At 48.3% G+C, this 13,145-nt stretch overlaps 1 protein-coding gene across 10 annotated transcripts in view; it reads right to left on the bottom strand.

The window, feature by feature from the left end:
- Positions 1–9,052, bottom strand: part of MAP4K4 (mitogen-activated protein kinase kinase kinase kinase 4) — a 163,453-nt gene extending 154,401 nt beyond the window's left edge. For all 10 annotated transcript variants that reach the window (XM_063392606.1, XM_063392607.1, XM_063392611.1 and 7 more), the window contains exons 1-2: positions 8,912–9,052; positions 8,484–8,549 (exon numbers count right to left, since the gene is read on the bottom strand). In XM_063392606.1, the coding sequence (XP_063248676.1) occupies positions 8,484–8,549; positions 8,912–8,968 (123 nt within the window). In that variant the 5' untranslated portion in view covers positions 8,969–9,052. The remainder of the gene's footprint in view (positions 1–8,483; positions 8,550–8,911) is intronic.
- Positions 9,053–13,145: the final 4,093 nt, after the last annotated feature.

Below are 13,145 nucleotides of genomic sequence, written 5' to 3'. Positions count from 1 at the left end.
TGAAAGGAAAAGCCATGTTGAGGGATAAGATATCACAGAGCTGTCAAAGAATAAGCAGAGGGATGTCACACATGGATGTGTGGACCTGCATTTCCATGTGCAGAGTGGCACTAGAAGGAAAACCTTCAGAAGCAGGTACAGAGTGGAGCAGCACCACTCCTCCAAAGCTGCATATCTACAGGGCCCAGAGGGATCTTTTAGGACTTTCTCAGCCAGGGGTGAGAAGAGCAGTAAGCAAGTCGACCTCGGCAGCAGCCCCAGAGCTATTGGGGTGCTCAAGGCACACAGGGCCAGGGGAGGAAGCAGACCAATGTCCGTGGCACACTACCAACAGCCCCAGCAGCCACATCCTGACCGCAGCCCACAGCACACCCTCTCCAGGGGTAGCGCTACCTTGCTCCAGGAACAGAGTGGCTGCAACTCCTGTGGCTCCTTCAGCCACAGGCACAAAGCCATGAGTCACTGCAATCCCTGCACGGAGAGCAACTGTTATCAGAGCGCCACGGGACAGCTCCAAAGGGAGGTGACAGAGACGTACCAGATAAGCCCTACAATACCAGTAGAACTGCATCCATGTTAGGAGTTTTACCACGTTAGCTGTTTTATTGCTAGACAGGCCAATCAAGACATGTTGGCACCTGCAGTGTCCTATTTGTACAGTGATAATGACAGCCACAGTGCCAGAGCAACCCGGGGAGGTGCGGCTCTGGTGGGAAAGAAGCATTCTGCCAGGTGTGTGAAGCAATCTCCCCTAAAAGGCATCCCTTATTCTGGCACACAGTCACAACACAGCTAGGTGGGCTAAGGGAGGTCTCCTCAGCCTGGGCCATGCTGAAATCAGGACAAAAACCTGTGCAAATGAACATTCCCCTGGCATGCATAAACCCAAAGCCTGGCTGACTAGTGAGCTGCCATGGCTAAAAGTTAATCTCTTTCATAACATATTCATTTTTAATACAAATTATATGTGCCAGTATGTTTCTAATAGCAACTAAGGTGTCTTTTGCTTTTTCTTATATTAAGCACTTCCCTGACTCCACACTACTTTTTCTTCTCCTCAACTATGAACAGTCCTCTAATTCATTCTCTACATTTAAGCCATATTTTCTTTCATCTTCTGATTTCCTTTGTAAATTCACCTTCAGTAGAATGCTTCTCTCTGAACTGTGCTACTATCTCTTCCTAACTCCAAATCTTCCCATAGATTTCATCCTTCACCTGCAACTATGATGCAAGGTCAAGCAGGAGGCCATAGAAGAACCTTTAGGAGATGTCAACACCCATCATACCCACACAGTTGAGCTGCACATGGCATTAGAGATAGCACCTAGTTGCATCACCTTCTAAGTAAAGTGGAGAGAAGCCTACTCCATCCATACCTCTATCTGATCCTTATGTGCCTCAAAAGGACAAATCCTCTAAAAGGCTGAGCACCTCCACTCCCCAGTCTCTGTGATTTCATCCTTCTTTAGTGCTGCTTTTTGCACATTTCCCAATCACAGATTTCCCAATCAGTACCAAATTAAAATCAACACCACTGAGGTCAAATTGTAATTATTCATTACACTCAGAACAGCAGATTTCATTCTGCTGCAGGACAGCAAAGCCTGGGAGAGCAGGGGAGTGCTTTGCCAGCAATACTACCAAGTCTTCAGTCAGTATTCACTCCTCTTTCAAAAAGCTGCTCTGTCCTTTTTCTAACACTGAAATAGATACTACATGACTTAGGACTACAGGGCCCCATGGCCACCTTGGAGGAGATCCATCAAGCCTTGCTCAGGACATGACAGGGGACCAGGAATGAGGCTTAGGTGGAGTTATCATGAGCCTCATAACAGCGTACTGGCCATTCAGCAGTACTCAACAGCTTGTAATTAGTGTCATTTTTTTGTGTGTATATCTCTGTGAAAGTGTTTCATAATGCATCCAAGGCAGAAAACACACTTTGGAAATAATATTGAGATGCAATGTCAAAATCCCCAAGCCCTCTACAATCAAAGCTGCCTCAAGGTTCCCAAGAGGTATGCACAATTGTGGGCTTTCTCCTCCTCCTTCCCATAGCTGTCTGATTTTAGAGCCAACACTATCATTTCTTGAGCCTGTGCTAACCTGAGAAATAACCAGGAACCCATAATGTTACAAACAAAGTATTTGATAAGGGAACTCTTGTGCAAAGCTATGAGATCCCCTCCCAAATCCACCTCTAGTTCAAGCAAGCTGAATTCTTTCCACCACTTTCTGTGGGCTGAGACCTAAAGTAACAATGCAGATAAAGATCTTACTGTAACTTTGACTACAGTCAAGCTCACATTGTGCAAGTCAACGCCATTGAGCTTAAATATCAACGTCATCCAAAGCCTGGTGGAACCAGAGTGTATAGTCAGAAACATGAAATGGAAAAAACAAAAATATCACTTTTCTCCATAGAACAGATCTCAGGAGGGTAGGTATACAATGTACTGGGCTAAAATCATTCTTGCAAAGCAAGTACCACTTGAAAAGATGACTAGAATATAATGTGGATATACAAACACATACTAGACCACATGAGAAAAGTTAGCTAGCATTCTAGTCCAAAAATTTATACTAAAAAATGTATATGCTGAAGGCAAGGAAATGCAAAGGGTGAGCACCTCTTATAATGCTGCATTGCCTTTGGGGGTGTTCCTCTACATCATTCCCTTGGGTGGGAGGTGCAGACCTGCCATCATCACAGAGACCAAAAGAAGGACTTCTGCACGCTATCAAGCCAAGGCTCTGGTGCTTGGAAGTTGACAACATGTCACCAAACTACATGACATTGTTAGGAGAGGAAAAAAGATTAAGTAAGGAATGGAAGGTATACATTCCTGGTTTTCTCCTTTCTTCACTATCCCAAAATGACTAAAAATCCCTACTCCAGGCCTTACAGATAAAGCTCACCTTCCTCATGCCTGGTGCAAGAAGAAGAGACCTTGATGTGAAAAACCATCCACCCATACAAACCCAGGGAAATGACCCCTACCATTGCCAAGAGGGAGAGAGCCCATCCATGCAAAAAGCAAAGACAGATTACTAGATGATTTCACCTGAAATTTTATCCACACCAGTTGAAATATCTTCCTATAGAAAGCTGAAAAAAAATTTCTAGGAGTCAGCACAAAACTCTGGGCTGGATCTTGTTACAACCATCACCTCCAAGCTCTGCACACACCCAAGTCCCAGAGTGCTGGGTCGTCTTCTAATTAGTTCAGAATAAGGAGTCTCTGCCCCAGGAGTTTGCCAAACCCCCACATTTTGCAAACAGACAGATGGGACTGGGGGAGGAAGAACAACAGGGACATGTGGTTACCCACAACTGGCACATTGCTTTCTTTTCTCTCCTTTTTTTTAATAAAAATAAATATCAGTAATCCCCACTGGCCACCTGCCTAGCTTTTGTATATTTAATTAAGAAGGATTTGGGTGATGGAGAACTGGTCAAAAGTTCAGCCAGTTTAGGGGAGGACAGAAGAGTAAACATCTAGCTGAAGGACCCAAAGAAGTGCTAATATTCCAGCCGCTGCCTGGCCCTTCACAATTTCTAAAACAGCAAGGCCTCACTTTGCAACCCAACCCACAAAAAATCAGAGGAGTAAGGGAAGAAGGGCAATTCATACTTAAGAGAGCTGATCCGGACCAATTCCTGACAGCCAGTGACCTCACTGAACCCCAGTACAGTTTGTCTTTATAGTGATAAGACTGGAATTGTATTCATGTTTAACAAAATCATTTGAATCCACAATGATGCCCCTTTAGCAGCGAGAGAAACAAAGGGGAGAGAGAGTGGATAAAACACCCTTAACTGAGTTACTAGAGAATACCAAGAACTGTCCTATCTTCCTACCCCAACAACACAATCACCTTGGAAGACAGAAAGTCCATTAAGACAAAAATAGGGTATCCTTAGTGTGGGAAAACATTTAGCCAGGTTTTAATTTACTTTCAAATCAGCATTTAAACGATCACATCTTACATCACTTCCTTTTACGAGCCAGCAGTTAGACAATACACATCATTTACATGCAGTTTTGGAAGGCTGCAACATAGATCAACAAAAGAACCCTTCACTGTGAATTAACTATTACAAGGCTCTCAGAAAGTCACTCCAGCCTGCGTTGTGGGCAATTAGGAGTATCACCCCTAATTCTCATCTTTCTGGTGCACTCCTGTTATGCCTCAGAGCTCTCACAAATACATCCTTCCACCCAAGTCACTGCTGCCACAAGAGAATTACCATGTCTGTGAGTTATAACAGCACACTCACAATGGTTAAAGTGTTAGATGTCTTTAACAAAAGCTACATACACAACAAAAGAGAAAGTGACTGAGCACGTTAACATCGTTCAGTCTCAATAGCAAAATTACTAAGTTTATGCCTTTATGAATGATCAGATGATAGAGATTTTAAAATTTCAAACGTAATAATCAATTACCTTTAGGCCACAGGTAATTTTTGCATTAAAAACAAAAAACCAAAAACCTGAAGGGAAGCAGACAACCAGTTCAGACCTTATCTTAAGACAAATTCCAGGAGTGTTCTCATTTGGTGCAAGCCAAACTTCATATTAAGCTTACTGCTGAATGCGAAAAACTAAAACCTTAACCGCAGCAATGCTACAAACGCTTCTCCCACCACTTGCAAAAGATGAAGAAAAGCCCTTAAGGCAGCCGACCACTGGGTGAGCTGCCTGCAAGTCCCAATTACCCAGCGGCGGGACCGGGCTACTGGAGAGGGAAGGACAGGGGCAGCACATCCGTGCGCCACCCCGGCCGCACCACACGGCAGCGGCCGGCTCGGAGAGCACCAGCCCGGCTGGCAGCACCACGGCCGGTGCTGGCCCCGGTGCTGGTCCCGGTGCCGGTCCCTGTCCCGGTGCCGCCGCCCTGCCCGGCGGGGCACTGCGGGCGGCCCGGGGCTCCCCGCCCGCCGCGGGCACAGGAGCGGCCCGGGCCGGCCCGCACACGCCGCCCGGCTCCCGCCAGCTGATACCGACCTACCCAAGGGGAATTTCTCCCTCCTAACGCCAGCACTGGCCTGGGACTCCTTAAAAGTGTTAGAACGACCGACCCGGGGGGTTCTGCGGCCGCTCCTTCCCGCCGGGGCTGGGAGGGAATGCTGCCGGCTGCACTTGGCAGCGTTTAACCCTTCGCTTTCTCTCTCATCTAAGTGGTGCAACTTCCACGCCACCCTTCTCGGGTTTGGAACCAACTACGAAAGGGAAAACACCTCTCATTCCGCAGGATTTCCGAACAATAGAGAAGCTCTGCTTGGTCCCCGGACAAATGAGCAAATCCTCGCTGCCCCTTCGCCTGTGCTGGGCAAGGGTTTTGAAACACCCCTTTCTTTTACCTACCAGGTAAAACCTACCAGGTTCCCCCAGGGCTGGGGAACCTCCTTTATCCCCTCACCCCCAATTAATTCACCACTGTGTACACAGGGCTTCTTCACACAGGAGAGGTGTAAGCAACGTTATGAAGATGAAAATAATATAACTCTATAGAATTCACAATCATAGATTCACAGAACTGTTTGGGTTGAAAATTATCTCAAAAATCATCTAGTTCCAACCGCTTTGTCATAGGCGGACACACTTTCCACTAGACCAGGCTGCACAAAGCCCCATCCAGCCCAGCCTTGAACACTTGCAGGAATGAGGCATCCACAAGTTCTCTGGGCAACTTGTTCCTGTGTCTCACCATCCCCACAGGATTTCTTCCCATTTCTTTCAACCTACTCTCAGTTTAAAGCCATTACCCCAATTCAAGCACAGCAATATAAAACACAGTATTTTCACCGCCTCACCACCGAGGTCCCAGGCCCACAGTAGCACTCCACCTAAGCCAACATAAAATGCGGGAGTAACTCCACTTGCATTTAGGTGCCAAACATCCAAGGGCTGCCCTCACATTTCATACATGTATAAACATCTCTACACCTACATATAAATAAAAAGCTAAGGTAGAACTAGCTACAGAAATATCGCTAGCCAGATAGATGAGCTATTTCCAGCTAGCCCAGCTAAGGCAAAGAGGAGAAAAACGGGTCTATTTTCTGCTTTTCAACAGGTTGGCGCAGTCCCCTTGCCACCGCCGCTGGAAGGCTGACTCCCCAGGCCGGCGGAGGACCTTGGGCATCATCGGCGGGTGCATGAGCTAGACAAAGAGATAACGTCATGGCCTCCCGCTCCCTCCGTGTCCTCCCCGCAGTGGCAGGTAGCCAGCCAATCCCGCTCCCGGGTGACATCATCGCTGATGCCTGTACACCAACGTGGAAGTACATCAAACTACATCTCCGAGCTCGGCTCCTCAAAAGCAACCCACGCCCCACCCCCCGGCCCCCTGGGATGACAGACCGCTTAGAAGGGAAATAAAACCATCCAGGAAGAGGGATTTCAAGAAGTGGTTGCTGGGTAGGAGGAAAGCGGAAGGCAACAAGCAAACAAACGTAAACACGTTTTCCCTTCGGTTATGCCGTTTCCTATGAAAGCCCTCAAATCATGCACATACAATCTCATCTTTGGGTGTCCCTGGAGCATTTTTCCTAACAAAAAAAAAAGTGGCCAAGAAAAGTTAAATACAATTGCAACAACTTCTTTTTTTCCATAACTTCGTTAGTTTAAAAAGAAAGATATTTATCACATCAAGGAAGTTTTTTTGTTTGGTATTATTTGTTTACATACAGCCCTGCTAGGTGTCCACATTATCAGCGTAAGCACACAAATGTGGGCAAATGTCTAAGAAGAAGCGGTGCCAACCCAAACTTAAACACCTGTCAATCCATTACTGTCCAGCAGGCTCTACAGCAAGAAAGGACACTGCCTGTTGCTCCCCGTTATCACAGCGACAGCGATGCCCTTAGACGTCGGGTGTTCATTCAACCCTTCCAAGACAATAAATGCATGTGCTCAGTTTCACTTCTAACGCTAACTATTCTGGGAGAGCGCTACCTTACTTAAAAAAAACAAAATTTAAAATTTCTATTGTCAAGACTGTTAAACGAAGGAGAACTTTGCTCATTAATTCAAAAGCATTAACAAGTACACCGAGAAACAATGCATTGAATTGCAATAATTAACAGGAGAGTTTCAAGTCACACATTTACACCCTATTAATTTTTTTATAAGAGTTCAGATGATGCAAGCTCTGGGAGCAAATGATTACAGAAAAAAATTGTGTCCTTTCAAACGGTAGAAAAAAATTAAATAGTCAAGGTTGTGCCAAAGCGCAGCTTTTTACTCATCTTCACCCTCTCCTGTGGCCTTTTGAGCCACGTTCTTTTTTCCAGCTTTATACCAACAACAGCAGTCTGGCTATTCCAGCTCAAGTCTTAAAATGCAACTAATACACTGCACAAGCAGCCTAATTCTCCATCAGGAAGGCTGAGGTTCACGCCCTCAAAACAAACTGACATGTGTTTCATTTGCAGAAGAGGCACCAAAGTGCTTTATTTAGTTACTGGAGCTGCAAGCAGCAGTATCTTGCCATCAGGGAAACTCACCAATTACACTCCCTTGTTTATAAGCAAGAAACAAAACAAAACAACAACAAAAAAGCAACCAAAAAAAGCAACAAGCAGCTAAGCATCTTCATCTCTCTCCTTCTCTCTCCAAATGCATCTTGCATTTCTACAGTTTAAGATTAGAGCCTTCAATCTCTAGCCAAGTATTAATTCTGTGCGAATAATTAGTCATCCCGGTAGCTAGCACTCACTGCAAAGTCATGCAAGCTCAAGATTTGTTTGTTCCACTGACTGCACACTAAAGGAGAACAAAAAAGAAAAAAAGAAAAAAGTAGGCTAGTTTCACACCCACATGGGCACTCTCTGTTTTCTATTTTTTAAAGTCATACACTTGTCAAACAGGTTATTCTGGGAATTCCGATTTTTCACAAAATAAGCTTCCTAGCTTCGGTCACTTATTATTGTCACTCTGCACCCCTCATCTCTGCACAGCCCATCAGATGCACTTGCCCCCAACTCCATAGCTTCAACACCCTGAAGGTCTTCCAGCAAGGAAATCGGGTGACAATTTTAATTAAGGCCAATGTCTTTGTCTAAAGTCACTGCAGCTGCAGCAACTTCCATAAGGATTCCCAGCAGCAAAGCTGAATAAGACTGTGGACGTGTTTGTATAACCCAGCCAGACTCTGACAGCGTCCACTTGGTTTGGTCATTTCTCTGGAGGGAGCACAGAGAAGAATAAGGACAATAAAGGCATATTTCATCATTACAGGATGGCTACTCGGGAGAGTAATTTGTACCCATGTGAAAACGCTGAAGCCAAGAGGCTGACAAACTTGACAAGGCCAGTAACAATGACAAGGGCGACACTTCTACCACCCCTCACTCTTCCGGCTGCCAGTGCGGGTGGCTCGCCTTCAGCCGTGTGCTCAGCCCGCCGCAGGCACCGGGTACCCTCTGGAAAATCGGCAACAATAAAAGGAGAAGAAATTCTGACACAAACCTTGTAGACTTGCCCGTACGTGCCATTGCCAACCACTTCCACCAGTTCAAATATCCCAGCGGGGTCCTAGGGGGAGGAAGGGGCAGAGAGGCGGGGGAGGAAAGGGGAGAAGAGAAGCGGGGTTACATTTTTGTTCAGGAGATGGCTGCTGGCAGAGCCCAGCCAGCGAACCCGGCTGCTGGCGGCGTGCAGCTGTTGCGCCCTGTTTTTCCACGCACATGCCAATACATGCAAACAAAGGAAAAGCAGCCCAGGGCCGCGGTCCCCCCGCCCGCCCCCGCGGCAGGGCTCCCCCCATGCGGCCGCGGCCCCCCGCGCCCCGGCACCGGCCCCGGGCCCGGCCGCTCCCACCCCAGCGGCCCAGCGGCCCCGGCAAGGGGCGCGCCGCCCCGGGGGCCCCCGCCCCGGCCCCCGGCACCGGCACTCACCCGCAGGGAGGAAAGGTCGATATCCACCAGACTTTTTGCAGGAGAATCGTTCGCCATTTTCCTGTCTCTTCTTTTTTTTTCCTTTAAATATTTTTTTCTTCTCTGTTAAATAATAGCGAGGCCGCTCCCCCCTCCCTGGAGCAGCTGTAATTGCGCGGAGCTCCGCTCCTCTCCTCCCTTCCGCCCTTCCCTTCTTCACTCCAGCCCCGCCGGGTTGAAACTCTTCAGCATTGGGAGGGGTTGGCGGGGGGGATGATGGATAGATAGATGGATGGTGGGAGGAGAAGGAGGGGGGAAAGGGAGGTGAAGGAAGGGAAGGAGGAAGGAGAAGGGGTGCTGCGGTTTGTCCCTCGTCCGTCTCCCCGCGATGCGGTGCGGGGCTGGATCCCCCCGAGGATCCCGGCCGGCCGGTCGCTGGGTGAGCGGGTGAGTCGGTGGGTGCCCGCGCGTCCCCGGCGGCAGCGGGCTCACACCATGTCGCGGCGGCGGCGGCAGGAGCGGCGCCGGTGCCGGCAGCCTCTGGCAGCCTCACGATGCGCCCCGCACCCGGGCATGGCACGGCACGGCTCGGCCCGGCCGGCGGCTCTCACGCCGGGAGCCGGCAGTGGCAGCCGCGGCCCCGCTCTCGCATGGGGGGGCGGCTCACGCCCAGCGCCGCGGCGGAGCCCCCGCCGCCTCCGAGCCCTTCCCGCGGCGCTGCCCTCGCATCAAACGGCGCCGGGCACCGGCGGGCAGGGGCTGCGCGTCCCGGCGGCGGCGGGGCAGGGGCGCGGGGCTGGAGCGGGGTGCTGCGAGCCAGACAAAGATAGCCGGGGAGGAGGAGGAGGAGGAGGAGAAGGAGGAGGAGAAAATGTACTGCGAGCGGAGAGAGAGAGAACAGCTCCCCCTTCCCTTCTCCAACAGGAAAAACCGGCGGAAACGCGCCCGCACCAGAGCACTGCTGGGTAAACTCGCGGGGCGAGAGAGAAAGAGAGAGGGAGGGAGCGAACGCGGCGGGCGGGGAGAGAACCGGCCGCGCAGCCTGCCCGCCCCGCCGCCCAACAATAGCCCCACGGGGCGGGGGCAGCCCTGCCCCGCCGCCCCCGGCGCTGGCGGGCCGGAGCCCCACGCGTGCCCGCGGCAGGGCCGTGCGGCCGCCCCGCCGCCGGCTGCAGTGACCGGCCCGCGCTGCCGCTGCCGCTGCCCCTGCCCAGGGCCAGCACCGGGCCCTGCAGCCCCGCCGCGGCACTGCGCGGTCAGTGCGGGTCTGTCACGGCTGCTGGTCACCGTGCGGTGGGGATATTTTCTCTTCCCGTGCCCGGTGAGGTGACCAGCAAAATGTCTCAGTTCCGCCCTGCCCCGAGACCCCAGGCCCACAGGAAAAACATTTGTGTTCTACAGAAAGAGAGCGAACTCCTGGCCCACAGAACCAGACCCATTGCTTATATTTTAACACCTCATTTATTGACGGGGCCGTCTCAGGCCCTCTTCCCGCCCAGAAGAATCTTCCAGCAGAATTCGAATCGTGGAAAACATCTCATGAACCTCACTTGAGCAAGACACATCAGGCAGTTACACACAGGTGTAAACCTTGGCAGGATTTGTTTCTCATTGAAGTTCTTTATCACACTGATACGCCAAAAATGTTACCTGCTTGCAAGAGGTTATGTTTCCTGTGGGAACCAGGGTTTTCCTCTCTCTTCTAATTTAACCACAAAATTACATATACATAGCTATAAGTATCACAGAAACATTCTTTTGAAACAAAGCAAACCTGTTGAGCAGAAAGTGTAAGGTTAAATTACCATAACAGTTTAATGGCATACTTCATTTTCACTTTAAGTGTAGATACAAAGAAAGGAAACTCCAGCCTAGACCAGGAAACTTTTTTCTCTGTATAGGAACCTATAGTCAGGGAAAGGCAAATTATTTCAAATGGGTTTGGTGCTGTGTCTGCCTGAGTGCATGCACAGGAGTAAGGTCAAGTCTAGAGATGCATTAGGTTTTGAAAAGTGGATTTCCGCAAAGATTTATTATCATCGGCCTGGTTTGCATTACATGGCTTATTTAACTCAGCCTTTTATGTGTAAGAGAAGCCTTGGTAGGTCAGATCCATTGCCCGTCTGTCCCGGCGTCCATCTCCAGATGTAGCCAGTAATAAACGCTGAGAGAAGATCACAGGGATACTTAACCATCCAGTAATACTTCCTGGCTTATTTTATCAGCTCTCTACAGCTCAGGCAGTTCTTTAGCACATTTGGTGTCACTGCATTTCATATTTTTTGATGATGTTTTCCTTCCATTAGGTCGGCTGTTTACTTTGTGGATTCATACATGCTTCTGGCTCTTACAGTGTCCTCTGGCAGGGAGTTCCAAAGCTGAGCTAGCATGTTATGTGGAGACCACCTTTGCCTAGACTGAAAAAAGAAAAAACAACCCTGCTGGTTCTTGTTTCAGAAGAGACACCAATTTTCACCTGTTCATTTTCTTCATTATGTTTGTTTTTTTGTAGACTTCTGGCATTTTCCCCTCAGTTTTTGCCAGCTAGCAAATTCTGGTCCTCTTAGTGATACCATGAATGGAACTTATTCCATATTTGTCCTTCATTGAACCATTTCTGCTTCTAATGCCTTCCTTTTTAAGATGGGTAAACGGATTTCCATATCATGTTCATGCTGGGTTCCCCATGCAGCATCACAGTGATGTCCTCATTTCTAGTCCCCTCCTGATCCTTCCTTTCTTCACTGTTGTTGAAGTATGACTATAACATTTCTGTGAAACATGTCTATAACTCCAGAATCCCCTTCTTTAATGCTAATACTACCTCAGAGACTGTTCCTGTGTGTTTCTGGATGTTGAAGGATTTTCAAGCCCAAACTCTGAACTGTGAGTTTTCCAAACCCAGTATGTAACAACTTTCTTGTGCCTCTGAAAAGTACAGCCCAGATTTTTTAGAGGTGAGAATCTGAGCCCAAATACACATTTTCACCATCACACATCATTTCACCACACCTCTGATGTGGCTCCACCACAGTGTCTCCTTTTTGCTTTGAGCTTTTGTTTTATTACAGTGAGTTCAGTTCCTTGGTGTGTTTTAGTATTATACAAAAGAGTGCTAAAGTGCTAGCAACAAGATTATGAATTGTTAAAAAGTAAGGCATCCCCCAAGTTTAGGGAAAAAATAGTTTTCATAAAGGAGTAAATGCCACAAGAAGGCTTCCTGTTAGTTCCCAGGGTGAAGCACCACGATGCCTCACCGTCCTTTTCCTTCCTACTCAAGTGGAGGGATGAAAGACTTGCTTTCTTGAGGAAGAAGCGTCTTCGGCTGCGGCCAAACCCACTCTGTTCACATGCTCATCATGCTCTTCACCAGCTCAGTGTACTTACCCAGTTTGCAAGTCTAAAGGTTAAAACACCAAACCTAAAACCACTGGAAAGAAGATGAGTCATCTGTTATAACTCTTCCTCTTAGTGAAGCCAGCAATCCTAAAGGAGATAGAATGAGACTGCTATCAAAAATCATAATGAAGACTAAATGCCAGAAAAGGCATTTTCACCCCTGTGGATTATCACCCCACAGAGCACACATGGTATTTCTAATGACAAACTTCAGGAGAAGCATCAAAAAATCTGAGTCCACTCCATCCATTTGGGAACAAAGCAGGAGAAAGCTGGGGCCTGTGTGCTGCTTTCCATCACCCTCAGACACAATTGCACCCATTCCTGTTCACTGTGCTCATAGCAGTGAAGGGAACAGAGGAGTTGTAGCTCCCCAAGCAGTTTCAGCATCCCTGAAAGAGGGGTCCTGAGCCTCCCTTTATCTGGCTGTTTATTCCTGTTGAATGGCACCTCATCCCTTGTGTGGATATGAGCATTCCTACAGCTTTGTAGTGAGCCAGGACTCATAGCAAATCTAGCCCACAAAAGGAAAATAACTTTTAATGTTGCTGTTGATCAGTTCCCTGGGCTGGTTCATCACATGCCTCCTTGAGCAGTTGTATTAACAAAAGGGAAGCAGAGGGGTCAGAAACTATGTGGAGGGCAGGAAGTGTGACCATAGCATTGCCTTTTGGTTGTGGCTGTGGCCTAAGCCAATTTCAACTCTCAGTGGACCCATAGGGGTAAAACTAGAGAAACTTCCTTCCTTACTGGAAGAGGCACTGTGGGAGTAATGGGAACCCAACATTTATGTTGTAGCCACAAAAGAAATTCCTTGCCCTCTATTTTTTTTTCAAGTTCTTTGAAATTGTCTTTG

Source organism: Prinia subflava, chromosome 3, assembly GCF_021018805.1.
Source record: "Prinia subflava isolate CZ2003 ecotype Zambia chromosome 3, Cam_Psub_1.2, whole genome shotgun sequence".
Taxonomy (NCBI): domain Eukaryota; kingdom Metazoa; phylum Chordata; class Aves; order Passeriformes; family Cisticolidae; genus Prinia; species Prinia subflava.
The sequence above is the reverse complement of the archived record's forward strand: the minus strand, read 5'-3'. Positions and strand labels throughout refer to the sequence as shown.